The sequence below is a fragment of the Barbus barbus genome (assembly GCF_936440315.1).
Source record: "Barbus barbus genome assembly, chromosome: 24".
NCBI lineage: Eukaryota > Metazoa > Chordata > Actinopteri > Cypriniformes > Cyprinidae > Barbus > Barbus barbus.
Window position 1 is genome coordinate 16,422,747 of NC_136752.1, and position 25,052 is coordinate 16,447,798.

Below are 25,052 nucleotides of genomic sequence, written 5' to 3' on the forward strand. Positions count from 1 at the left end.
CCGAATGTATATTTCTACAGATGTTTACAGATTAACATGCAGGTGTTAAAAAGTAAATTATCTTTCATGGAAATTTTTAAAGTTAACACATACTCAAAATTTCTATTTACTTCTAATACATCTACAATATCTAATATACACATGTTGTACAGTTTAAATATTCAGAAATTATACATTTCTCTCTCGTTTTATAGAAACAACAAAAACACTTGGCAATGAACTTTGCCTTTGTGTGTCCTATCTTAAAGGGATAGTTCACCCAAAAATGAAAATTTGATCTTTATCTGCTTATCCTCAGGGCATCCAAGATGTAGGTGACTTTGTTTCTTCAGTAGAACACAAACAAAGATTTTTAACTCAAACCGTTGCAGTCTGTCAGTCATATAATGGCAGTCAATGGGACCCACGGCTTTGAGAGACAAAAAAACATAAACAGACAAAACCAAATTAAACCCTGCGGCTCGTGACGATACATTGAGGTCTGAAGACACAAAACAATTGGTCTTTTCAAGAAACTGAACAGCATTTATATCATTTTTTACCTCTGATCCACCGCAATGTCCAACTGTCCTAAATGCGTTCACAACATGCAGCGTGTGACGGCATGCGGCGTGGAAGCGATCTGTCGCGCCTATACATCACTCATTGTATAGATCGCTTCCGCATTTATTTTGTTTCCTGAGGGACACTGGTATAGCAAATAGGATATAGAATACAGTTTTGGAAATCATTATTATTAATTATAGGGGAAGAGGAACAAAAGAGATGGAAGTCTCCCTTCTAGTTATAGTTTTATCTCTGTCTAGCTCAGGTTCACTCCAGTACAGTAGGCACAAAATAGGTAGGCCTACTTAAATAAATACCCCATGATTCTACAGATGACAAATAGAAGAATGTAAATGAACTAATAAATGAATGAATGAATCCTATAGGACATAAAGTTGCATTATACAAAATGTATTTAGAGGTGTTCTTTTGTACAATCATATCCATGTAAGCCAGTCAAATCTGGCTCGCGAGATCCACTTTCCTGCAGATTTTAGCTCCAACCCTGATCAAACTCACCTACCTGTGATTTTCTAGTGATCCTGAAGACATTGATTAGCATGCTCAGGTGTGTGTGTTTGATTAGGGTTAGAGCTAAACTCTGCAGGAAAGTGGATCTCGCGAGACAGATTTGAGGATCACTGATGTAAACTAAGCGTAAATAGGCCAAACGTATCATATATATAATATCATATAATATATAAATACATCATATTTAATAATCTCTCTCTATATGTAGTGAATGAATATACAAAGGATGAACGAATAAGTGTGTTATTTTCTCCATCGGTCATTGAGGGTTAAATCCCGAGTTGTGAAGGTGTCAGGATGACGTTATCCAGCAGATGGCGCTGTGTGAACTTGGTCCAGCTTTACACTCGCTTTATAAACCAGAGCGGTTCACACAGGAGTAAGCAACAGCGCACCAAAAAACTCGGAGTTGTCGCCTTTACCTGTAGCTTTTTTAGGGATATTGGTGTTTAATCAATTCGAGTCTATTTGTGTCGTAATATTTAAGTGTTACGGGAGAAACGGTTCGTTTTGTGAGGACTTCAGTGAAGAACGCGAATATCCGGGAGTGTAGCATCCGCGGCTATCTGACTAATTAAACGCATCAGACAGCTAATAATTTTTGTCTCCGTTTTAGCTGATTTTGCTGACCGGAAAGTTTTGATATTTTGATTATTTTATTTAGCATCATATCGTTCAAGGAAGTCTATTTCTCATATATAACTATCGCGAAGGCTCCGGAGGCCGCGGAGCTGCGCTGCTAGCTTCTCACTCGCGAGTCGGCAAAGGGGAAATTGAACAGTCATTTCATATCTTGACATTTCTGTGGACCACTAACTCTCCCCTCAACAGCTACACCCCTACACGGACTCATTGTTTGAGGATTTATCATTTTTTTTCTCCTTGTCTGAAGATTTTCCTCCTCTGTGTCCTCAACTTCCACCGACTAGCTGCTTCCGGCGAGCTGGCGACGCCGCTTATCTCAGAATAGACTAAAGTAAGATCATCACCATTGCAGTTTATATGGTGGGGAGCAGTGTGTTGTGTTTGTTTCTGTGTTTGCGTAGTATCTTTTGGATGCTTGAATATACACTGAGGCCTGGCTTGAGTTGAGGACAGGATTATGAGGAGAGAGAAATTATGTAAACATTACAGAAGCTTGTGTTGTTCATGCCTCGGCAGCTGTTACAGTCTTGTACAGTTTTGGAGGTCAAAATGACCTTAGTTTTAATTGAAACGGACACAGTGACACTGAGTTGACTGTTGAAAATGATTCAGTTCAGTTTCTGCTGATTAGATTTATCCTTCATTTGAAGGATTTTAATGTTTGCTGGTTCCCTTTCATTTGAGATTTGGGCACATTCAAAATCCATAATTTACATGGGAATATAACAGTTAACCTGAAAAGTGTAATGTATTGCTCACTTTATCTGTATTTTGTTTACCGTTATCTTCATTCATTTTCAGGTCAGAGAAAACTCTCAAATTAACAAAACAATAAAAAGGAAAAAAAAACATATTGTAATAGCTAGCGTTGCGATTGCAGTCTTTACGAGATACTGGCTGAAGGAGGGAAAAAAGCTGTTAACTGAATCATAAAAGTTGTGACAATGTATTTCATGTTTTAAAATTAATATTTAGTTTTGATCTTGAATACATATGATCTTGAATACATATACTGTTTATGACTGCTGTTTATACTCCTTGTGATGAATCATTCTTGATTTTGCAGCTCTCTGCCTCTTGCCTTTGAGGTGTGAGTCAGCCAGTCATCTTCTGTGTGGCGGTTCGGGACAGGGCTGTCAGTTATCAGTGAGTGATGTCAGAAGAAGGAAAGCAAAGTGCCACACCTGCCCCTGCATCCACCATGGACACAAAGTCTGAGTCCACAGCCTCGCCACCTACCGGCCAGGGGGTTTCATCGGTGTCTCCTCCGGTGTCCACAGTAACACAGCCTGCACCACCTGCAACTGAGGATGAGGAGGAGGAGAGCGAAGATGAATCTGAGATTCTGGAGGAAAGCCCTTGTGGACGCTGGCAGAAAAGGAGAGAAGAGGTACTTTCCAAGTCTTTCGATTGCTTTGTGTAAAGAATGGATCAAAATTTAAGAAATTATTCACTGATAATGTTCCCCCCCTCAACAGGTTAACCAGCGCAATGTCCCAGGTATCGACAATGCTTATCTTGCCATGGACACAGAGGAAGGTGTGGAGGTGGTGTGGAATGAGGTCATGTTTTCTGAAAGGAAGAACTTCAAACTACAAGAGGTAAAAGTAGTAATTTTGTGCCTGCTTTGTTGTTTCTGTGAGAAGGTTAGTAGCTGTAAAGTCTACTGAGTTTGACTTCTATCTGAAATATCAGCTGAAACTTCAATGACATTCATTAAAAAAAATGTGGGGTGTCAATTACATTCCAGATTGGGATCAGATTGAATGCACGTTTGCTAAAACCTGCTTTCATATCTATTTTAACAATGTCCAATAGCATGCACCTAAATAATGTAATTGTGATGGAAAGTTGTTTCAGATGAAGATTACGTAAAGTCTAGTGTCAATATGATTTTGTTTAAGAATTGTATTTTTTTTTATTCAGCAAGAATGCCTTCAATTGATCAAAACTGACAGTAAAGATGTTTGAAATGTTTGTTTTAAATCTTTTATAGGCTAAAAAAAAATCTTACAGTTTATAAGGAACATGCATTAAAGTAAATCGGGTCAGTTTTGATATCATGTTGATCTTAATTGTAACCGGTATGAATGAACTGATAGTTTACTGCTGAATGTTTATTTAAATGTGTTATGTGAGCGTTCCCGTGTGAAAGTTCACTGGTGATTATTATCTCCATACATAGCCACAGATTCAACTGTACTGCTTCCTGTGTTCTTGCTTACTGGCTTGTTAAGCTTTGAATTAGCAATGCCAATGAGTATTTAACTATGAGTGTTAGGACAGCTTGATTGCTTCACAGAATGAGTGTGCTTACCTTCATTTCTTGGGTGTAAGCTCCTTGCATAAAGTGGTCTGACCTGTTTGCTGCCAAGCCTTTATGGAAACAGCAATATAATCTTGCTCCGAGCCTTCAGCTACTTATGAAAAGTATTGTAAGAAAAGCATTCTCTGTGGTTATGTAACTATCTCTTAAGTGTTGAAAAATTTAAAAGGTCATTCTTCTCTTTCTAATATAGCATACTTCACTCTGTCATTGCCTGTGAGCGCATTTAATCGAACGCGATTCATTAGTGCCTGGCATAGAGTCTTGGACAGCCATCTGTTTGGCCCGTCCACATACTCCGCTCTGCTTGGCAGACACTCTTTGTGGAATTCAATAAGTAATTTTAGAGGTTGCGTTTTGACAGGCTTTGCAGTCGACACTGCTGATTGCATTTCCCATAAACACGTGACTAGTGCAGTGAGTCCAGCCATAAAAAGCAATGGAGTTTTTGATCTTTTAAATAAGTTGTTGTTATTGCATAATGAAATAACAAAGCGAGAGTTCAGTATTATATTATAATAACCTGTTCTTCTCAAAGCCAAGATGTTATGTTACATTTTTGTCAAACAAAATTAATCTAATTTTCTCTTTATATTTCTCAGGAAAAAGTCAAGGCGGTGTTTGATAACCTCATCCAGCTGGAACATGTGAATATAGTAAAGTTTCACAAGTACTGGGCAGATGTGAAGGAGAACAGAGCCAGGGTATGAAACGCAACAACAAAAATATTAAAGTCCCATTTTTCGAGTTTTCGAATTTTTTTGTCATCCCCTTCAGGTAATTTTCATCACAGAGTACATGTCTTCTGGGAGCCTGAAGCAGTTTCTAAAGAAGACAAAGAAGAATCATAAGACCATGAATGAAAAGGTAGCTTAATATTGCTGCTCTGTCTATTCATATAAATAGACCGAAAAGCTGTTAAGACATGATGCACTGCAGACTAATACATATCTTTTGTCATCAATTACTTGCTTGAATGTTAGTCATGGTTGATCTGTATGGCCCAACTCAGATTTGTTTAAAACTCTGCATGAAATTTTTTTTTTTAGAGAGAGAGAGTACTATTTGCTAGTAGCGTGTCTTCTCAATGCCATTAACTCTCTCTGGGACTCTTCTAGGCATGGAAACGCTGGTGCACTCAGATATTATCTGCCTTAAGGTGTGTGTACTTTTCTCTCTTTTTTTTTTTCTTTTTTTTTTTTTTTTTCTTTGTCCAAATACTAAGATGTTTACCAGTAATATGGATATATAATTGGAAATGTTCTCATTGTTCTCAAATCAAAAATCCTCATTGATTACTGGAATGTTCCAGTAGCCATTTCTTTTTGTTTTGATGTTCCACTAGAAGTCACATGGAGAGCTCCTATTACACTCACATTTCTCACCGTTCTTCCTTCAGCTATCTGCATTCATGTGAACCTCCCATTATCCACGGGAACCTGACCTGTGACACCATTTTCATACAGCACAATGGACTCATCAAAATCGGCTCAGGTGGGATGAAGCACACTGTTGAGTATGCCTGTTTAAATGTTACACATTTTATTATTGTTGCTGATGTTTGTGTGTCTCTTTGTAGTGGCCCCAGACACAATTAATAACCATGTGAAAACATGTCGGGAGGAACAGAAGAGTTTGCACTTCTTTGCTCCAGAGTATGCAGGTAAAACTAGGTTTTAAAACCCACTCCTCAGTTTTGTTTTAATGCACTTAAGTAAAAATGGCTTTGTACAATTTGCTTTTTTTTGCTTCATCCACTTCAGCTGTTGCCAATGTCACTACAGCCGTGGACATCTATTCCTTTGGAATGTGCGCCTTAGAGGTGAGTGCTGTTGGTTGATCATTCATCAGGGTATCGGACTGACCAGACCAGTGATTCAGGATTTTCTCTCCACTGTTTTAGATGGCTGTGCTGGAAATCCAAAGTAATGGAGAGTCCTCATATGTGTCACAAGAAGCCATTAATAGTGCCATCCAGTTTCTGGAGGACCCACTGCAGAGAGTGAGTATAGATTGTCAGTACTTAAATTATTTGCATTCAAAGATGAAATATTAATATAAAAAACTACTTTTCTCTCTTGAAATTTCAGCAGCCATTGCTCCAGTCTTTAGTGTTACATGATCCTTCAGAAATTATTCTAATATGCTTATTTGCTATGCAAGAAACATTTATTATCGTTATTGAAAACACTTCTGCAGCTTAATTTTTATGAGAACTTTTTTTGTGAACTTTAGTTTTATTTTTTCAAGATTTTTGATGACTAGAAAGTTCAGAAGAACCGTATTTATATGAAACTCGTTTTTTTGTAACATTATAAATGTAATTTTCTTAATTTGAATATGCATATCTCAACAGGCTTTTCAGATTAAAATTAAAATAAATTTGTAAATTCAGTTAGATTGTTTCCCCCACACTAGTAAATGTGTTGCATGTATCAAACTAAACTAATAACAATCACAAATATCCACCAGTAAATCTGAGTGTTGCAGTACATCTGAAATATAAAGAATTAGGCATATAGTAGCATAACCCAGCACCTGACTACCTGAAATGGTTCCCTCCTCCCTTTAAGAATTTATGGTTAAATATTGTAACCATTATTTTTTTACAAACACCCCCATTGGTGACTGTGTCTAAGAGCCGATCAACTTTTCAACTAGGGGTGGGCGATATGGCAAAAATATAATATCAGGATTTTATCACGATTCTTTGTCATGTTGGTTTTACTATTTTGTAGTAGCAGTGCAGCCAAACTAATTTCCCTATTATAAAGACAAATCCTTTCAAGGTAACAGAATATAAAAAAGAATGGTGGATATTTAGGCCAAAGTGGGCAAAAATGAAAATCTTTGTCATTATTTTATCTTTATTAAAAAATAAGAACAAAGAAACGCATTACAAATACACATAATATACAAATAAAATAAACAGTTTAATTTCCAGGTACAATAGGCATATTTAGCAGGAGCATTCAAGAAATTGAATGAACAAATATAAAAATAAAACACACTATATATTCCTATTAAAGTAACAATTTTTTTCAGTCAAGAGTATTGTTTTTTTTTTTTCTCTCTTTGTTTTAAAATTAAAGAATAAAAATTCTGTCATGTCTGTTGATTGTCAAAGTATTTTATATTTATAATGATCAATTTTTCACTCAAAATAATATTCTTTTGTGTTCAGCATATGAAAGAAATGAATACAGGTTTGGTACAACATGTGAGTAAATAATGTCAGAAATTAAATTTTAGGGTGAACTATCCCTTTAATGACAGTCGGCTGCATGTTTAGTTCTGTTCCTTTAAGACCTGCACATATCTAATATACAGGCATAAACCTTGTGTTTTGACAGTATTAGCTCAAAAGATAACTTGGTTGAGTAATCAGGCGCTGTTAGACAGGCTATTTAGTGCGCGCATCGGGTGTACGGGCTCAGAAAAAGCGCACATCAGACCAGTGCATGAATGAAGTTTAACCGGCAAGGCTTTAAGATGCACGCAAGAGATGTACTTTTGTGATTGTGAATAAGTGCAGTGTCCCGCTGAGTTAACACTGAATGGATGTGGCGTTGTACAGTACATAGAGACAGCAGAGCCAGAACTGCAACTGATAGACTGTGCACTGTAGCACGATACTACGATATTTATTCAAAAGCAGATCGTGGAGACATTTTTATCGCCCACGATCAAAAATCGTCATATCGCACACCCCTATTTTCAACAATGTTATTCTTAATGCGTATGTACTAATGGATGTGAAGTGTCATGTTTCTGTGTGTGTGTTTTAGGAGTTTATTCAGACGTGTCTGGAGGTGGACCCCAGTAAGAGGCCCACAGCCAGAGAGCTGCTTTTCCATCAAGCTCTGTTTGAAGTGCCTCTTTTGAAACTATTGGCTGCACACTGTATCGTCAGTCACCAGCGTGAGTCATGAGCTAAACTCATTATCATTCAGACATTTCATTTAATGTCAGCTTCATGAATAGAATACAATGAAACTAAACGCATTGAAACCATTTTCCCTTTTGGCTTCTAGACATGATCCCTGAAAATGCTTTAGAGGAAATGACCAAGAACATGGACCCCAACCAGATCATTATGGAAAGGAAAGAGGTCCAACTAAAGTGAGTCTCCTTCTGTGATTCATTTGTGCCTTGTGTTTGGATTTAGGTTTCAAATAAGCTGTCATGCCACGTAAATGGCTTCTGTAATCCCGTCTCTTTCCATTAGACTCTCACAGTTTCCTGCTTTGGAGCTTGACAAGTTTCTTGAAGATGTGAGGTGAGCTAAAAAAAAAATAATCTTAATAATCTTACCAATTAAAAAAAAAAAAAAATAGAAAAAGAAACGAGTTGGGCCAGATTCAACTGTTAAAAAAGCAGGCACAATGTTCAAACAAGCACAAATATAATATCGACATGTGCTCTTGGTTCTCATGATGTAGGAACGGGATCTATCCGCTGACTGCCTTTGGCATGCCCTGCCCACAGCAGCCTCAGCAAGAGGCTGTCAAGTCCCCCATCGTGCCACCCTCAGTCAAAACGCCTACGCCTGAGCCTGCAGAGCTGGAGACCAGGAAGGTGAGAAATGGACTGATTTAAGAGACAGTGACTGACTATCAATGATTAAGAATAAATCAGATTTTTCTCACATTTCACCGCTGTCGATCAGACTGTCTCTGTGTGGTGTATTGCTACGTCCCTCTCAGACAGAACTAGATGGGTGGTTACAGTCAAAGTCAACAGGATTGGCAGTCATTTAGCATCTTATGTTTGTTAAACATAATCTCTCTCCTTTAAGGTCGTGCAAATGCAGTGCAACATCGAGCCTGTGGAGGAAGGAGCAAAACATCATGTAAGCCTTTTTCCTGTTTATTGCTGTAATGACGTTGAAGTTAGACGATTAATCTGTGTTTTTATCTCCTCTCTGCTCTTTTTATAGCTGACCTTATTGCTAAAACTGGAAGATAAGCTGAACCGACACTTGAGTTGTGATTTGGCACCAAGTGAGTACTTTATCAGGCCCCAAACACACTACACAAGCATGTAAACGCTTCCAGCTACACAGCTTGATTTTACATGCCGTTGTGTTCTGAGATGTGTTGGAATGAAGCACGAGTACGCGTTGCATTCTCTGCTGCAAGAGACACAGCTATAATTGGCATCAGCTCAGTCGGTTTTGTCTTTCAAGTTGCTCAGAATCAAGAAGCTTGCTGAGTTAGTTGAACTGTCAACATGTTTATAGCTAGCTACCCGAATACACATTTGATTTAATCCAACATAGATGCTAATTACTACCACAGAAATGCAAGAATCTGTTAATTAACCAATTTACAATGACCATTTGCTTTCAATCAAATGTGTACCTGCATTGTTTCTGCTCTAATGTTGTATTTTTTGTTCTTATTTGTGAATTATGAATAATTCTGATACAAAAACATGAGTTGAGCAGATACACTTAAGTGCATCAGGTTCAGATTAAAATTGTGACCGTGTTAACATACGGCACTTTTTTTTTTTTTTTTTTTTTTTTTTTTTTTTTTTTTTTTTCTCTCTCCACCAGCAGCATGTTGATTTGTTGCGACAACGGAGTATTGGTGAAACTTAAGAATGGTGTTCTGTGTTTTAGATGAGAATGTACAGGAGTTGGCCGTGGAACTGGTCCAGCTTGGCTTCATTAGCGAGGTAAGATGTTTAGCTCAAGATTTAATATACACTTCCATCCTCTTTTGAAAGAAATGACCTTTTTTATAAGTTATAGTAAAGATGTCATGTTACAATAGATTTCAGTTTCGGATGAATTCAGTTCCTTTCTTTCTATTCATCAAATTAAAATGTATTGCTGTTTCATATCACCAGAGTAATATTAAGGTGGACATAGGGCTGAGCGAATTTTCTGATTTTATTGCTTAATTCTAATTTAACGTTTTGCCAGTACTTTATAGTTTATAAAGAGAGGAATTACGATTTTGAGTAGAAATATTACTTGACACTTTAGTAATATGCCAATGATAACGGTAAAGAGAACAGAATGATCCAATTGCATGTCGGCACACGTAATTAACCGCTCCTGCTTTTGTGTTGACAAGATGTGACGCGGGCAGTGGAATAGGAAAACATGCAAGAAAATGGAGTTGAACTTCTTTTAACTAGAGCGCTGTGTTTTTTAGAATGCCGTTTCAAACGCATCCTTGTTTACATAGAAAAAACAATGGAAAAGCAGCGCAATCGAATAAAAAAAACCTGTTAATAACTACTGTATGTCACCATGATGTTTGTTTTTACAGAACATTTATAGTTAATAATAGCCTTACAGACCCCAAACTTTTGAATGGTAGTGTAGTTTAATATGTCATCAATGACCAAAATAGTGTCTCTTAGACCAGGGGTGTCAAACTCTGTTCCTGGAGGGCCACAGCCCTGCAGAGTTTAGTTCCAACCCTGCTCCAACACACACACCATGTATTTTTCAAATAAGCCTGAAGGACGTGATTAGCTGGATCAGGTGTGTTTAATTAGGGTTGGAGCTAAACTCTGCAGTGGCCCTTCAGGAACAGAGTTTGACACCTCTGTCTTAGACTATGAATCTGAATATAACGTAGCTAAACTCATCTGTCACAGGAATGATTTAAAGATAATGGAGTGTGAGAATAGATGTGTCATTCAAAAAACTTTCAAGGGATTTTTTTTTTTAAGTTTTATTGTTGGCATTTTATTGTTACTGTGTTTAGCCAGTATTGGTGAGATCACACAATGTTCTGGACTTTTTTTAAATTTTTTTACATTTGTCACCAGGTTCAAATTTACAAAGCACTAGTTAGTGCCAGCATTCATAAAATGTTTCCAATCAGTAATTCAGTTGGTTGAGGAAAGCTGATTCCTGGAAGCGTAAGAAAAGAGCTAAGACAATGTTAGCTAATCAGAAGAACAGTACACCGAGTAGAGTCAGTGGATGAGATGTGCTCAAAAAACAGAGATGAAAACTTTAATGCACAAACCAGGACCGGACCTCTAACAGAGAATACCACAATAGATCTTGGCACTATAACGCTAGTGCAAGTTAGCATACGGCAGATTTTTCATCTGTACCACCATGGCCTTTTGTTAGGTAGTTCCATTACAACTATTTTCTGCAGTTCACAGCCAGTTTTCTTCATTTAAAGAGGTTTTCCCTCCAGTCTTCACGAGCAATTCATGCTCTTTCTTGACTATAAGCAAGGAATTCTCAGTTCATCTCTTTGGTATCGTCATCTGTCAGATTTGGCACTTTTGTAAGGAATGCTGCTGTACCGTCTGTGTGACTCCAGCATTTTTTCCTATTTCATCTCTCTCTGCCTTTAATACCTGACCCTGCACAGTAGTTAACTCAACTTTCATAGCCACTTTCTTTGGCATTGTTTCTTTTTGTTTCAATTATTAATTTGATCTATACTAGGCATTCTGTTCCATTTGATCTACCTGAGATTTCAGATGTGCGTAGCTGCACCCCTTTAGTTTATTTAATTTTTTTAAATTATTTTTTTCCTTCATTTCCTGGTGCCACTTTGTTTTAAACTTGTTTTTTTTTTTTTTTGGCTCTGTCAAGGGGGATCAGCCACGTCTCACTACTGTGCTGGAGGAGGCGTTCTCTAGATTCTACAGCCGTAACGGCTCTCTGAATCCTGTAACGGTTTCCTCATAGCAGAGGGTCAAAGATGCCAGCTGCTTTCCACTATCCTTTATCTTCATGCACGGGACGGGACAGGACGGGACTCTAGCGCTTCATCACTCAGAGGCTCATGTGTGAGTTTTGCAGGGAGGGATCCGAGCGCCTCGAACTGAGCCTCAGAAAGAAAAGCACCCCTGCGCTCGGTTCTTCACACGGCTTTAGGTGGTGGAAAAGTGTCGGCTGATGGTTCCCGTGTACATTTATTCTGTCAGTGTAGCAGTCTGCTTCTCTGTTTTAAAAGAAGAAAAAATGACTCATTATTTAAATCAGTATTATGAGCTGTATTTTGGAACGTTTTTGCTTACAGTATGTGTGGGATGGGTTACTTCTGGTTTGTACTTAGCAAATCTTTTTTTGTCTCTTTTTTAGGCACATCACATGCATATTTCATGATCTTTTATTCACCCTTTCAATCATTCATTTATTCTTTTTTACTGTAAGAGGAATGCGTTACGGTGTTATTTTGAGATTACCAAATAAGATTGTCTTTGTACCTTTTAAGGCACACATTAATTGTGGTTAACTTTGGTCTACAATGCAAGATCTACGACGACTGTGAAAGGGGTTCTCGAAACATTGAAAAAAGCAAACAGGTTATTTATCTATATGTGTATGGTCTATCTTGAAGTGTGTTTTACTTTCATCATTGTGGCGGCTGGGTTTTTTTCCTTCATTACCTGTGACTGTATGCTGTAAGTTTTCTTTTTAATGGTTTCTAAGGAAAGGGCACTTGATTTGACGTCTGTTTTCCCTGTATGTGACACAGTTATGAGTTTCAGCATAAAGAAACGTTCTCCAGTGCACGAGACGTGTTAAAATGTGCCTTCGACAGACACAATCAATCCATGTTCAGAAGACCCATAGACTGACAAACACATTGTATTATTCCTTTTTGCATTGAGCAGATCCTGTAGTTTTGTTTTCTTTGTAACCTGGTCTGCATGCTAGTATACTGTAACAATGTTTTTGGCATATTTGCAGTATATCAAAACTGAGGGTTTCTGGTGTTGCATTTTGTTTTGTTTTTTTAGGCAGCATCATTTCAGCCCAAATGAGCAGTTTGTTGATGGCAATAAATTTCATATTCACCTCGATGGTACATCAACATCATCTGTTACAAGCGGCTAATTTGAAATAATGCATGAAATGCAGTTTAACAACTGAAAAATACTAGTTTTCTTTCTTTTTAATTATATAATGGCTCGAATTGCAAATTGCTTCAGATATCGGACAGCGGAGTGGAAATGACTCCTGAGACATTGAAAAGCACACAAAAAAACAATGCTGTTTTTGTTTTTGTTAATGCAGACCAGCAGTGACCAATTAGAAAAATGTTAAATGGATGATTCATTCTGCTTGTTTGGAAAGAAACAACATGCTTTGTATCAATCCCTCTCTCTATTTGATCTAACAGGAGGAATCTATTGCCCAGAATCCTGTTGAATTGCCTAGTTTGTCTCATGCAAAACATTCAGAAACTCATAACTGTTTTTACTCTGTTGAATCTTTTCAATTTGCACCATTCATTGATATAAAGATGAGATACTGAGTACTTCTATTCTTCGTTTCATTTCAGCTCCTAAGTACAATATTAAAAGGAATAGTTCACTCAAAAAGCAAAATTCTGTCTTTTTTTTTAATTCACCCTCATGTCATTCTAAACCCATATGACTTTACTGTCCATACTGTAAAGTTAGTGGATGACACTAAACTGCATTGGCTTTGACTTCATATAGGTTTGGTAAAAAAAAAAAGGAGGGGTGAGTAAATGATGACAGAACTTTAGGTCTCTTTTGTGTCAGAAAGTGATGTGGAAAAGAATACAAGATTATCATTGAAAATGACTTTATTACTGCTTCCAGAATTATTGGAAGAAAACAGCCCTTGCACAAATGCACAATTAGACATCAAAATCTTTTTTTTTTTTTCTCAAAGCAATCAGTTTACATAAATTGGCATGCAGACCAACAAGTAGAATTACAAAATTAAACCATTATTTCATTTTAGTTTAGGAAAAAAAAAGGTATGTCAAGCCAGAAAAATAAACTTCTCATAAAAAACATCCCATTGATACATAAAAAGGCAACAATTTCAGAAACATGAAAACCTACAAACGTTGTTTTTTTTTTGTTTTTTTGGGGTGTTGGTCACTTCTGTTGTAACGTGTGTAATGTAAAAAAAATACAAAACGGTACAAAGCACTCGAATATTCACATACTGACTTGCGTTTGATATTGTCTTGTTATATAAATTGAATTCACATAAATAATGAGGCACAGAATGACCAAGTGAGGCATTGGCCTGTTATTGTCATGGCTGAAGAAGAGCCTCTTCATTTGAAACCCAACACAGGATACACTGCGCTCCTCATCAAGTTCAAACTTTTTATTATACTGATATCTTGCCGTTTACGCAGCTTGCAGCGGTTTGCTCAGCATTCGATGGTCAACAATGTATTTACAGTCAACTTTGATTTAATCTGGAAAGAACCTCAAAGCAAGGTCACCTATAAGTGGCCTCAGTGTCTCTACTGAAATCAGTAAACACAGCCGTAGATGCACCAGAGGCTGTTGGCATTGTCAAAAGGCAAAGTTTTTGGGCAAACCTTGAAGCAGAGATGCCCTCGTGTTTGGAATGTCGAGTCAAAACAATCCTTCAAAAGCTGTCCCGTCCGATTTGTCCTCGCTGATCTTATTTCTTAAGACACTGGTACATGAGCGCTCTGGGATTCAGCATGTAGCGCTCAGAGTTGAAGAACTTGAGGTACTGAGGCATAGAGGACCTGGGGGCCATGTATGACATACCTGGAGCCACGGCCATCGCTTCAGCAAGCTTCTGCTTCATTTCTTTGTCCTCGTGGTCTTGTTTCAGAATTTTAACTGTAAAGAAAGACATAAAAAATTATAAAACCGGCCTATATGTTACCAATATATTGTGTGTTCCTAGATAAAAAACAAAAACAAAAAAACTGCAATATATAGGTCTTGTATTCATAACTGGCATAATTTGAAATGAGTGAACCTTGCGCTATCTCCAACTGTCTGCGTGCGTCTCCGAGCGCAGAGAAGAGGTCTAGCTTGAGACGGGTTTCTGCACTCAGGTTGTACTCTAGATGCTGAGCCTTGTCCTGCAAGGAGGAGAGAGCCGAGAGCAAAGCGTCCGCTTCCTGCTCCGTGCATCTGTTCCTCTGGAGGGTCTGGGGAGGAGCAGGAGAATATTGCATGTATGAGACAGGAACAGAGCAGAACAGTACAAAATAAAGGTGATATGAAAGATTTGGGTGATTATGAATGATTCAGGTGAACGTTTGAATCCCATCTGTCTAGTTCCAAATTATTGTGCTTTTAACCCTAAAATGGTTAAAGGGATAGTTCAGCCAAAAATGAAACAAAAATGTTGTCATCATACTCGGCCTCATGTTGTTCCAAACCTGTTACTTTCTTCTGCTGAATGTTTTTGACCAAACCGTTTCAGTTCCTGTTAAATTCCATTAACCCTCTGGTTGTGTTCGGACTCCGGTCACGCCTTTTGTGTTACCGGTCAAAAATGACCGGACTCCAAACAACTGCTTATAAATCTGTCATTATGCTATATTATCACCAAATATTGGATTCAATCTTTTTGTCAACTTGTTTTCTTTCATTTAGGACTGGTTTTGTGTTTCTATTTGCTTCTGTTTAATCGTAGGCCTCATTTATCCGAGAGTAGGTACCTCATTTTTTGAGTGAAAAAAGCATTTTTTATGAATAATTTTCTGAGGTACTTCTGAGGTATTTAAAAGCAAACTTCCTGATTAAACATTAAAGCACACTAGTGTGAGAAACAGTGCAAATTTTCATAATTTTGTCTCTCATATTGTGAAAATTATTCATAAAAAATGTTTTTTTCACTCAAAAAATTAGGTGCCTACTCTCGGATAAATGAGGCTTACGATTAATCAGAAGCAAATAGAAACACAAAACCAGTCCTAAATGAAAGAAAACAAGTTGACAAAAAGAATGAATCCAATATTTAGTGATAATATAGCATAATGACAGATTTATAAGCAGTTGTTCGGAGTCCGGTCATTTTTGACCGGGAACACAACGAGTGTGACTAGGTGAAATAAAACCCACAAAAAATTACGAAAATTCTAAAAAAATTTATGAGAAATACTTGTACCCTATGTGCGCAAAGTCAGTAAGTTTGAGTCCAATGCGATAACGTTAACTAGTATTTTCAGGAAAAAGAAAAAAAATTTCAGGTGAATTTGACCCGAACACAACCAGAGGGTTAACTCATTTGACACATTGCTTTTTACATTTGATAAAGTATCAAAGGATTTATTTATTATTTGTGCAATTCATTTGGTTGCCACTAGAGGCAAAGCCATTACACACTTCATCTTTATTAAAGCAACTGTAGGTAGTTTTGTGTATTTTTGTGACTTTAGAGCCCCTACAGTTAAGTGAGTGAAATTGACTGTCGTAATTACACTGAACAGCACGTTCATTATTATTTGTTGCTGTCGTAAAGCAATCCATAATTTTCGCGAATTTGGTAACCACTCTCCCAGAACATATGTTTCAAGAGAAAAACAAATAAACAAAAAACGTACGGACAGTTGTTTTAAATGTTTGTTTCCAGCTATTGGAAAAAATTGTACTCACAAATTTAGTTTAATAAATATCTGTGAGTCCAGCAAAGTTGAATTCCCTTGGGTCATACTTGCCTTAAGCCGGGCTCACACTGTGCGATTTTTAATAATCTTTTGCGATTGTTGCTTGTCACACTGTACGAACATGATCCCCATGTCAGACTGTAGGATCTCAGTTGTCTTAATGTCAGACTGTACGACAGTCAAGACGCGACAAAAACGGACGTACTTCTTTTTTTTTTTTCAAAAACGGACGTACTCAAGAAGACTTCTCCGGAGTTTTACGTCATCAATACGTGACCCGCGTTCTCTCGCTATAATGGCAGCTAGCAAACAACAGCAACGTGTAGCGTTAGTTTTTTTTACATGCCTTGATGTTAAAAAAAAAACCGAAAAAGACGACGTGTGTGGAGCAAGTCATGGCTGGGCAAAAGAGGACTTTATGGACTTCCAGTTCTACAGAGCGAACTTGAGGTAATTTTGTTATTCGAGTTTAAACATCCTGCCCCTTAATAAATAAACTTTAAGTAAACTTTACTTTGTACATATATTGTTTTTACAAATAATGAATGGTTTGAAGTTGTCGCGCTAATTGCGTCATCAAGTTCAGTGCTCCTATTGGTTCTTGGTTTGACGGTCGTCGTAGGAGATGTCACACTGCAGGAAACTTGAGGGAAGTGTCTGAAATCTTCTGACACTGCCAGAATTTAATCGGAGGAAAAATTGATCGCAACGGCCATTAATCGGCTGTCGGTGAACATGTCAAACCAGCGATCTAGACAACCGATTTTAGCCTAGGATTATAGGAATCTTTTAGGATTATAGGATTTTCAAAATTTGTCTCAGACGACCAAATTGTGGCCAAAATCGCACAGTGTGAGCCGGGCTTAACTCTGTCAATTCCAAAACAAAACAAAAAATTGAAAATGCTTTCCAATAAATAAGAACATTGTTCTAAAGCTTTTTATATTAATCATGATACAAAAATTCTCAGGCTGCACAATAGTTTCTGAAAGATGTGGTTTCTGTTTTGGCATGGTTTATATAGCAGATGGTAATAACCGCATTTAAACTGGGCGAGGAACAAGAAATAATGACAACAAAAGAAAAAAATTCAGAATCAGCATTCGGCACAGAAACTTGAACCCAAACCAACCAAAGAAAAGAAAAAAAAGAGCCACAGGCTGAACACCACAGACAGCAAGCAACCAGATCCACATGTGTCAGAACACGAAGAACATAAAACTATGAATCACAAACATCCAGCACATCAACTATTCAATGCTATGTAACTGAACAGATCTATGAACCGCGTCCTTTACCTCCACTTCATTCTCTAGAGCTATCATTCGATTTTCTTTCTCCTGATATTCCAGCTGTAGTTGTTTGTACTCTGAGTCTAGATCTTTAGCTTTTTTCCTCAACATTTGAGTTTCACTGTGTTCTTGTCTATAGTGGATAGAAAAAAATACAACATTTTACTTGTTTATTTTGTCATTGCTATTTTGCATTAAGAATTCTACTGCCAATTAAAAAGCAGGACATTTAGACCTAGTCTCAAAGACACAGATTAAGCATCATTAGTGACTGAAATCCAAAAATTAAAAATCTCATTGACAAGATTAATATACACATATGTATGCCTCTTGCACTATTGCTTTATTAATACAATTACCTGTGTGATGCGCTCCGAAGTAAAATCGTTGCTTCATCAAATTTTTGGGCTCTGACTTCTGCAAGTTGTTTTTCTACTGCAACTCGAGCCTCTGTTTCCATTCTGATTTTCTTTTCCAGCAAGGAACAGTTTTGTTTGTCCTTCTGTCTGGATTTTGTGAGACACTGAATCCTGCACAGCAGAGCACCACAGAATTTAATGGAAAAGCGTTCGATTTTGTCAAGTTGCACTTACTCTCACGGTAAGAAAAGCATGAGCTTTCAGTCACCTTTAAAGCACATCATTCATTTGTAATATACACAATACTGTTCAAGAGATTTTTTTAATGATGTTGAAAGAAGTCTCTTATGCTCAGCAAGTGTCACTTGATCCATCAGAATACTTTTTCCCATAAGCTTGATTGGAAGTACCACATAAAATATTCAGTTCACAAGTGATATTTATTATTTTTTCTTTGTAACAAGAACACTGTTTTTTTTTGGGGGGGGGGGGGGGGGGGGGCACTTTAATGGGACAATGTTGGGACAGCTATAAATATAGATATTTTTTCACAAATTTTTTAATTGCTTTAAATAGATTAGTTATTAAAATGATAATATTTTATGATGGATTTGCATAGTTTAAGTTTAAAAGTCAAACAATACAGTCTATACATAAAAGGCAGAACACTATTAAAGTGTTAAGTAAGAAACACCAATATGTTTGATAAATATATATATACATAAACATCAGTAAACGTCAAGCAGCGTGACCTAACTTCAACCCAGATCACTAATGCCGAGACCAACAGGAAGAGATCAGAGGACTCACTTGTTTTGCAGCAGTTCATTTGCATGTCTGAGCAGAGAGACTTCAGGGCGCAGACTGTGTTCACTGTTGGTCAGATTACAAATGTGACTGCGCAGCTCCTGCTCGCTCTGTCTGCTCACCTGCAGCTCTCCCTTCAGCTTCTTCATTTCTTGTTCCAGCCTGTGGAGCAGATGGAGATCACAGTGTAAATGTACTCGAAATTCATTAACCATCTTCCACAGTCCATAACACTTTTGCAAACATGAATTTGAGCTGAATCAGTGCAGATATATGAAATAAGATAAACATACTTCAGCATCTGCTCAGCATGCGGGTTCGGAGGACTTGGGGAGATGTTTGACGAGCACCTTTCAGCAGAGTCCCCTATTGTGTTGATGGCTTTGGGGGCTTTCTGCCTCTTCTCCCCTTTGCTGTTAGGGATATTCACTGAACCTCGATGCACTTTAGGCAAGGAGCTCTTGGAGGGTCTTTGAGCTTTGCTGCTCTGATCCTCCTGAGGTAGGTTTTCAGTCATTTCTAGCATGGATGTAGAGTCCAAATGAAGTTCACCTCCAGGGTGTTTGGGTCCTGGGGTTTGTGGATTTGTGTCTCTTTCGGTTCTCGCAGGAAGTCTGTGGATTTGAAGGCAGTCTTCCATGTTTTGTTTGTCCTCTGAGGTGATGGAATCAGATGGACACTGGTATTGCGTCAGCCTAGATTTGGCCACCTTATATTTGGGATCTGTACAAAGACATTTGACACAATTGTATATTTTTAACTTCATTTATGTCACGTTATTTAAAAAAAAAAAAGCATTTTATAAGAATGCGCGTCGAAGACTGACATGGAAGAGAAGAAATTGTTGAATATAGTTGTATTATTTTAGTTTTCTTTGCTCACAAAAAGTATTCTCGTAGCTTCATAACATTATGCTTGAACACACAGACTATTTTAATGATATCCTTACTACCTTTCTGGGCCTTGAACGTGTCAGTTGTGTTGGTGTCTATGCAGGGTCAGAAAGCTCTTGCGTTTCATCAAAAAAATCTTAATTTGTGTTCTGAAGATGAACGAAGGTCTTACAGGTTTGGAATGACGTAAGGGTGAGTAATTAATAACAGAATTTTCTTATTTTTTTTGTGAACTATCCCTTTAAACTATTGAACATTTTTAGAAAGATATATTGCATATTACATGGTACGTTAAAAAAATTATACATACCTTCCATCCACAATTTTGGGTACAGGTGCATGTAAGGAGGTAGGGATTGTTGCAGGAGATCCATGTGGAGGTCATTCTCACCCTGAACTGATTTCTGAGTGCGGAGCTTAAACATACTGGAGAAGTAGCATGTTGCATCAAATCCCATATACACTAGTGGATAACCAATGCTGGAAGAAATAATAATAGCTTGTGTTAAATTAGAGTATGAAACACAGCTGGTAAAATTAGTGTTAATTTAAAACCCCATATTACATTCAGCTCTAAAATAAATTGCCATTCAGAACCTACCAGTGTGCAGCAAATAGATGGGATAGATTTGCATGAGGGCTTTTCAGGTCCCGCAACCGTAGAGAGGCCTCCATGTACACTAAGAGTATCCATAATGTCACAGTTGACATACAGATTCCCTTTTCTGCAAATAAATAATGTATATATGTAAATGAATGTATATATTGTTTATATCTATAATACTTCCATGGGCACAGTGACTCTGTAAGTGTTACTTAAACGGCAACCTGATTAAAAGCGTTTAGGCTCACCTGTATGCCACATATAGTTGAGTAAGACATATGTGCTGGCTGCAAAAAACAGCCAGTGTAAGGGTACAAAAATGAAACAGAACAAGTCCAGGGTAAATGCTGCACACACGAAAACAACACAGATGGCCTGTAATAGAAAAGCAGAGGTTTGTTGGTTTAATATCTATTTTTTTCTTTGTAAATATGAAATGAAAAACAAAAATGCAGGAACACAATATAATGAAAAAGAAAATGGAGCAAGAAAATTCATTTATAACGGGGCTTTGTTATTATTTTAAAAGCAAACAATACAGCTGCATAGGCAGAGCAGAAAATTGCCTACCAGTCCATGACAGTGAAACGTGGTGTAGACGGTCCCTAGAAAGAGCCAACATGGCCACAGGTATTCCAGTCTGAACTCCAGAACAAAGTCCGCTAACAGCACCAGCATCCAGACGATCATGAACTTCAGAACAGAGTACGCGCTGAAAACAGGACATTTAAAATGACTTAATTACCATTAGGTTGTTTTTAAACGAAAATGGATTCAATGTTACAGATACAATTATTTTTAATTAAGTAAGAAGAAGAATATAAAATTATGATAATTATATAAAAAAAATAAAAATATATTATACTTTTATTATACAAATTATACTTTTTTAAAACCTTCATGTCGACAAAAAACAAAACAAAAATATTTTCTGTATTTCAAATGAAAAATGAACAAGCATGTACGTGAGATGTAAAGGCGCAGAAAGTAAGTTCTTGAAGACGTTACAATCCATGTTTTGGTCGCACAGTCTATTGTGCTCCATTCCTTTGTTCAGGCTTTCTGCGCTCCACATCCCTTTGTGTTTGGTAACCATGGCAACATTTCATCTTCTGCATCAGCACCTAAACGTCGAATCTACAGTGTTGCCATGGCTATTTAAAGAACAAGAACCCGTTTCAGGAGAAATCTGCGCACGTTCATTGCACTATGAAGCGTATAAACACAGGAGGCTATTGTCCAGGTGACTACACTATAAATAAGAGACGGGGTCCGTTCAAACTACACTGTCGTGTGTTTACCTCACTAGAAACAATAGTCTGGAAACAGCGAACCTGATAAAATACAACTAAATTTATAAACATACATAATTTAAGGTACAGCAAAATAATCCCTGAGAACAATGTCTTGCATAAACGATATTCCTGCGCGCATATTGTCTAGTCAGAGGCCCTTGTCAATTTGTCTGTTTTTCAGACATCGTATTGCCATGAAGAAATAACATGACTACTTGTTAGCTGACGCTGCATCAAATCACATTAATAACAGCTATAGGTTTACTAATACCAGAGCATGACATAAGAAAAATACATTTCTTAATATGCAACGCTAAATTCTATTGGAGGATATTTTTGTTATTAAAATATTTTGTAAGCAACATGGCCCGCTGCACTGTTTTTACACGCAATGTTATAGATTCGGCCTTGTATGCATCCATTAAATCACAGCGAGCATTGGCTCGAAATTAAACCCCGATTTGTTATCATATCGGGAGATGCTGTTTGTTTATTGTTTGCGTCAATCCGTTCAGCGCGTTATGAATAGCCAAGCGCGAGCCATTCAGGTGAAAACGAATAAGAGCAATAACAAAACAACAAAGCAGCGCGCGCGGTGTCATACCTTTCGGAAATCTTCTCTGTGAGTTTAATCTTTTTCATTTTCCGTAGCCTGCCTATATCCATATAGCGTTTCTTCATATTATGGCTTCTGGTCCTCCTGGCTATTTAGTCCATTAAACAGGTAATTGTAGTAAGACTGGAGGTCTCATTTACAGTAAGCGGAGCAGAAGCGCTTTGTGCGTTAGTGGAGGTGGATGTGCGCACGCTCGAGAACTTCACACAGAACCCAGCGCCACGACGAGGTGCGTGGAAGTACATCTGTGCTGTCTGGAGAACAAGAGACATCGTGGCCAATGATAGATAGATGCGGGTTAAATTTGAATCCAAATCAACATTATTCATTGATGTTTTTCATGAATTTCAAACGGTTGTTATGAGGCTGTCCAAATCATTGTGAACTGACCATTTTAAATAATAAACAGCTGCAGCTCTTATATTTGTATTACTTTGATTAGGCTCACACAGACAGACAGACAGAGACATGCAGACAGATAGATAGATCTATATCATAGCTGTTTTGTTGGGTAATAAAATAAACGGGATGTAACACTACAATAGGTCTGACACAAAATAACACTTCCTCTTGCTCTTACATCCACATGATGGTCTTCTTAAAAGAGGAAATGTCACCTTATTTTAAGATAGTGGAGTTGTATAGCCAGTCACTTCAACTAGTTGAACTACTAGGTACTTCCAAGAGTGCACCGCACCACTTTCCCTTCCTTAATCAAAACATGCTGGATATTTTTTTTATAAACTGAAATATCCTTTCTCTTTTAAAAAAAACGGCAGTCGTGGCCTATAGAGAGTTGGACTTGTAACCTGAAGGTCGTGGGTTCGAGTCTCAGGTCCGGCAGGGATTGTAGGTGGGGGGAGTGAATAACCAACACTCTCTCTACCCTCAATACCACGACTGAGGTGAGACCCTCGAGCAAGGCACCGAACCCCCAACTGCTCCCCGGGCGCCGCTGCATTGGCTGCCCACTGCTCTGGGTGTATGTTCACTACTGTGTGTACACTTGGATGGGTTACATGCAGAGCACAAATTCTGAGTATGGGTCACCATACTTGGCCACACTCCCTTTCTCATAATGCTGTTCACTATTTTGATTTTGCAGTTTGTTCTCCTCACACCACAAGGTAAAGTCTTTCACCAATAACCTGATTACTGACACATCTCAGTCATCTAAATGCCCCATCATACCCTTGTGCACATGGCTTGAGCTGGGTTTTCTCTAGAAAGAGAATAAACAAAAAAGGGAGCTTGGAATTTTACAAACTGGCACCTATCAATACAGCAGTTTTCTAATTTTTAAGGCTAATTATAATGTATCCAGGAAACAAATTAAGCACATTTTTTGAACATTTTTTTTTTTAAAGGTTTTTTTATTTGATGCTTGTATATTATGCATGTATATAAATCACACTGTCATCAACCATCTGCTTTCAGTTTGTGTATAATTTTGAAATGCTGAAAAAAAAACATTGTTTCTTTCTGCTGCTAATTCTATTTTCCATGCAAAACACAATTCATTGACCATACTGTCAGAACACAGCAAAGATTCAAGAAGCTGTCTTTGAAACATATGTAAAATAAAGCATATAATTCTGTCAGATGAAAAATGTATGCAACACAGTCAAACTAAAACAAGGATAACAGGCATCATCCTGGGAGCCAGTCATCTATATATTTCAGCTACATCTGTGTTTGTGCAATTGTGCTGAGAGAATCTCCACATCCATCTCCTCCCACAGATTGCAAGGTCTGCAGTCAGATTCAGACATTTATTTCTGGGTGATGGGGAATGAATTCTGGTCCATCAGTTCTCCAACTCGCTCCTGGAGAATCTGCACAACTTCAGCTAGGATGAAAACATGCGTGTCATCCAAATCCTGGATGATAAATTTCTTCCCCAATGCCGAAGTCTCGTCCAGATATAGAAGAAATTGCTTCATAGCTGGGTCACTGTTTCATATTTTAAAAGAAGAATAATAAATTAGTGTGCACTGCTGTATGACTTCATTTTAAAAGTGCACTCATATATATATATATATATATATATATATATATATATATATATGTGTGTGTGTATATTTTGATACCTTGTGGCAAGTTTTCAGTTACAGGTAACATACTCAGTCAGACACAAATATTAACAGATTGATTCCACAAGCATGTATATAAGCGGCTCCAAGATCAAGTGAATGGTACTTCTGCTGGTCACGCGATGTTACCCATGTGGCGACCCGCTCCATGTAAACTAAAACGGATTACTTATCTCTTAATTTACTGTAAGTCTATATGACTTTGCGTTGCCTTTTTAAATTATTGTTTATTTCTAAGTTTAAACATTTTAATCAGAGAAAAAATACTGAATGCACTTTTAAATCGTTATATGTAAAACTTACCATTCAACGAGAACTCCTTTCAATACATTAACCATTTTGGACGGGATGTGTTAACACTTCAGCTTCTTCAGTTAAAGCTTATGTATCTACAAAAGGCAAAATTGTTCTGAACATTAGAAATAATAACAAAAAGTTAGCAGGTTACCGTGAATGTTTGTAATCGTTACAAACGTTTCGCATACTGTGCGTGTCTCCAAACATATATTCGCAAATCATATGCATCTAAAAACAAAACGTTTATGAAAATTAAAGATATATATATATATTCTTACATGATTGTATCGTGTTTATCTGTCAATGGTCAATTTGTTTTAATCCTACAGTGTCCACCATCTACTAACAATGGTCTTCCTCTACTAACAGACTAATGCTCGGTC

At 37.4% G+C, this 25,052-nt stretch overlaps 3 protein-coding genes across 5 annotated transcripts; 1 reads left to right on the plus strand and 2 right to left on the minus strand.

Annotated features, from left to right (window-relative positions):
- The first annotated feature begins 1,376 nt into the window (after positions 1-1,376).
- On the plus strand, positions 1,377-13,590 carry nrbp1 (nuclear receptor binding protein 1). 2 transcript variants are annotated; one of them, XM_079376256.1, is made up of 19 exons: positions 1,377-1,456; positions 1,970-2,053; positions 2,789-3,112; positions 3,201-3,323; positions 4,651-4,752; positions 4,826-4,915; positions 5,167-5,207; positions 5,448-5,542; positions 5,628-5,711; positions 5,812-5,870; positions 5,952-6,050; positions 7,837-7,969; positions 8,083-8,170; positions 8,277-8,327; positions 8,491-8,626; positions 8,847-8,900; positions 8,988-9,051; positions 9,675-9,730; positions 11,631-13,590. In XM_079376256.1, exons 3-19 carry the CDS (start codon positions 2,876-2,878, stop codon positions 11,724-11,726), a joined length of 1,608 nt encoding a protein of 535 aa, XP_079232382.1. In that variant the 5' UTR covers positions 1,377-1,456; positions 1,970-2,053; positions 2,789-2,875; the 3' UTR covers positions 11,727-13,590. The 2 variants fall into 2 exon arrangements, with proteins under 2 accessions (XP_079232382.1, XP_079232381.1); XM_079376255.1 differs by having other exon boundaries at positions 1,400-2,053.
- On the minus strand, positions 13,584-22,494 carry LOC306844259 (macoilin). Its single transcript, XM_079376254.1, has 11 exons — positions 22,268-22,494; positions 20,939-21,080; positions 20,617-20,743; positions 20,366-20,489; positions 20,075-20,244; positions 19,165-19,594; positions 18,875-19,033; positions 18,065-18,235; positions 17,712-17,838; positions 14,775-14,949; positions 13,584-14,632 (listed from the first exon to the last, which is right to left on the minus strand). The coding sequence occupies exons 1-11, from the start codon at positions 22,342-22,344 to the stop codon at positions 14,445-14,447; spliced, it is 1,890 nt and encodes a 629-aa protein (XP_079232380.1). The 5' UTR covers positions 22,345-22,494; the 3' UTR covers positions 13,584-14,444.
- A 1,149-nt stretch (positions 22,495-23,643) lies between these two features.
- Positions 23,644-25,038, minus strand: gtf2h5 (general transcription factor IIH, polypeptide 5). 2 transcript variants are annotated; one of them, XM_079376471.1, is made up of 3 exons: positions 24,948-25,038; positions 24,676-24,761; positions 23,644-24,232 (listed from the first exon to the last, which is right to left on the minus strand). In XM_079376471.1, exons 2-3 carry the CDS (start codon positions 24,708-24,710, stop codon positions 24,052-24,054), a joined length of 216 nt encoding a protein of 71 aa, XP_079232597.1. In that variant the 5' UTR covers positions 24,711-24,761; positions 24,948-25,038; the 3' UTR covers positions 23,644-24,051. The 2 variants fall into 2 exon arrangements, with proteins under 2 accessions (XP_079232597.1, XP_079232598.1); XM_079376472.1 differs by having other exon boundaries at positions 24,676-24,781; positions 24,948-25,023.
- Between the last annotated feature and the right edge of the window lie 14 nt (positions 25,039-25,052).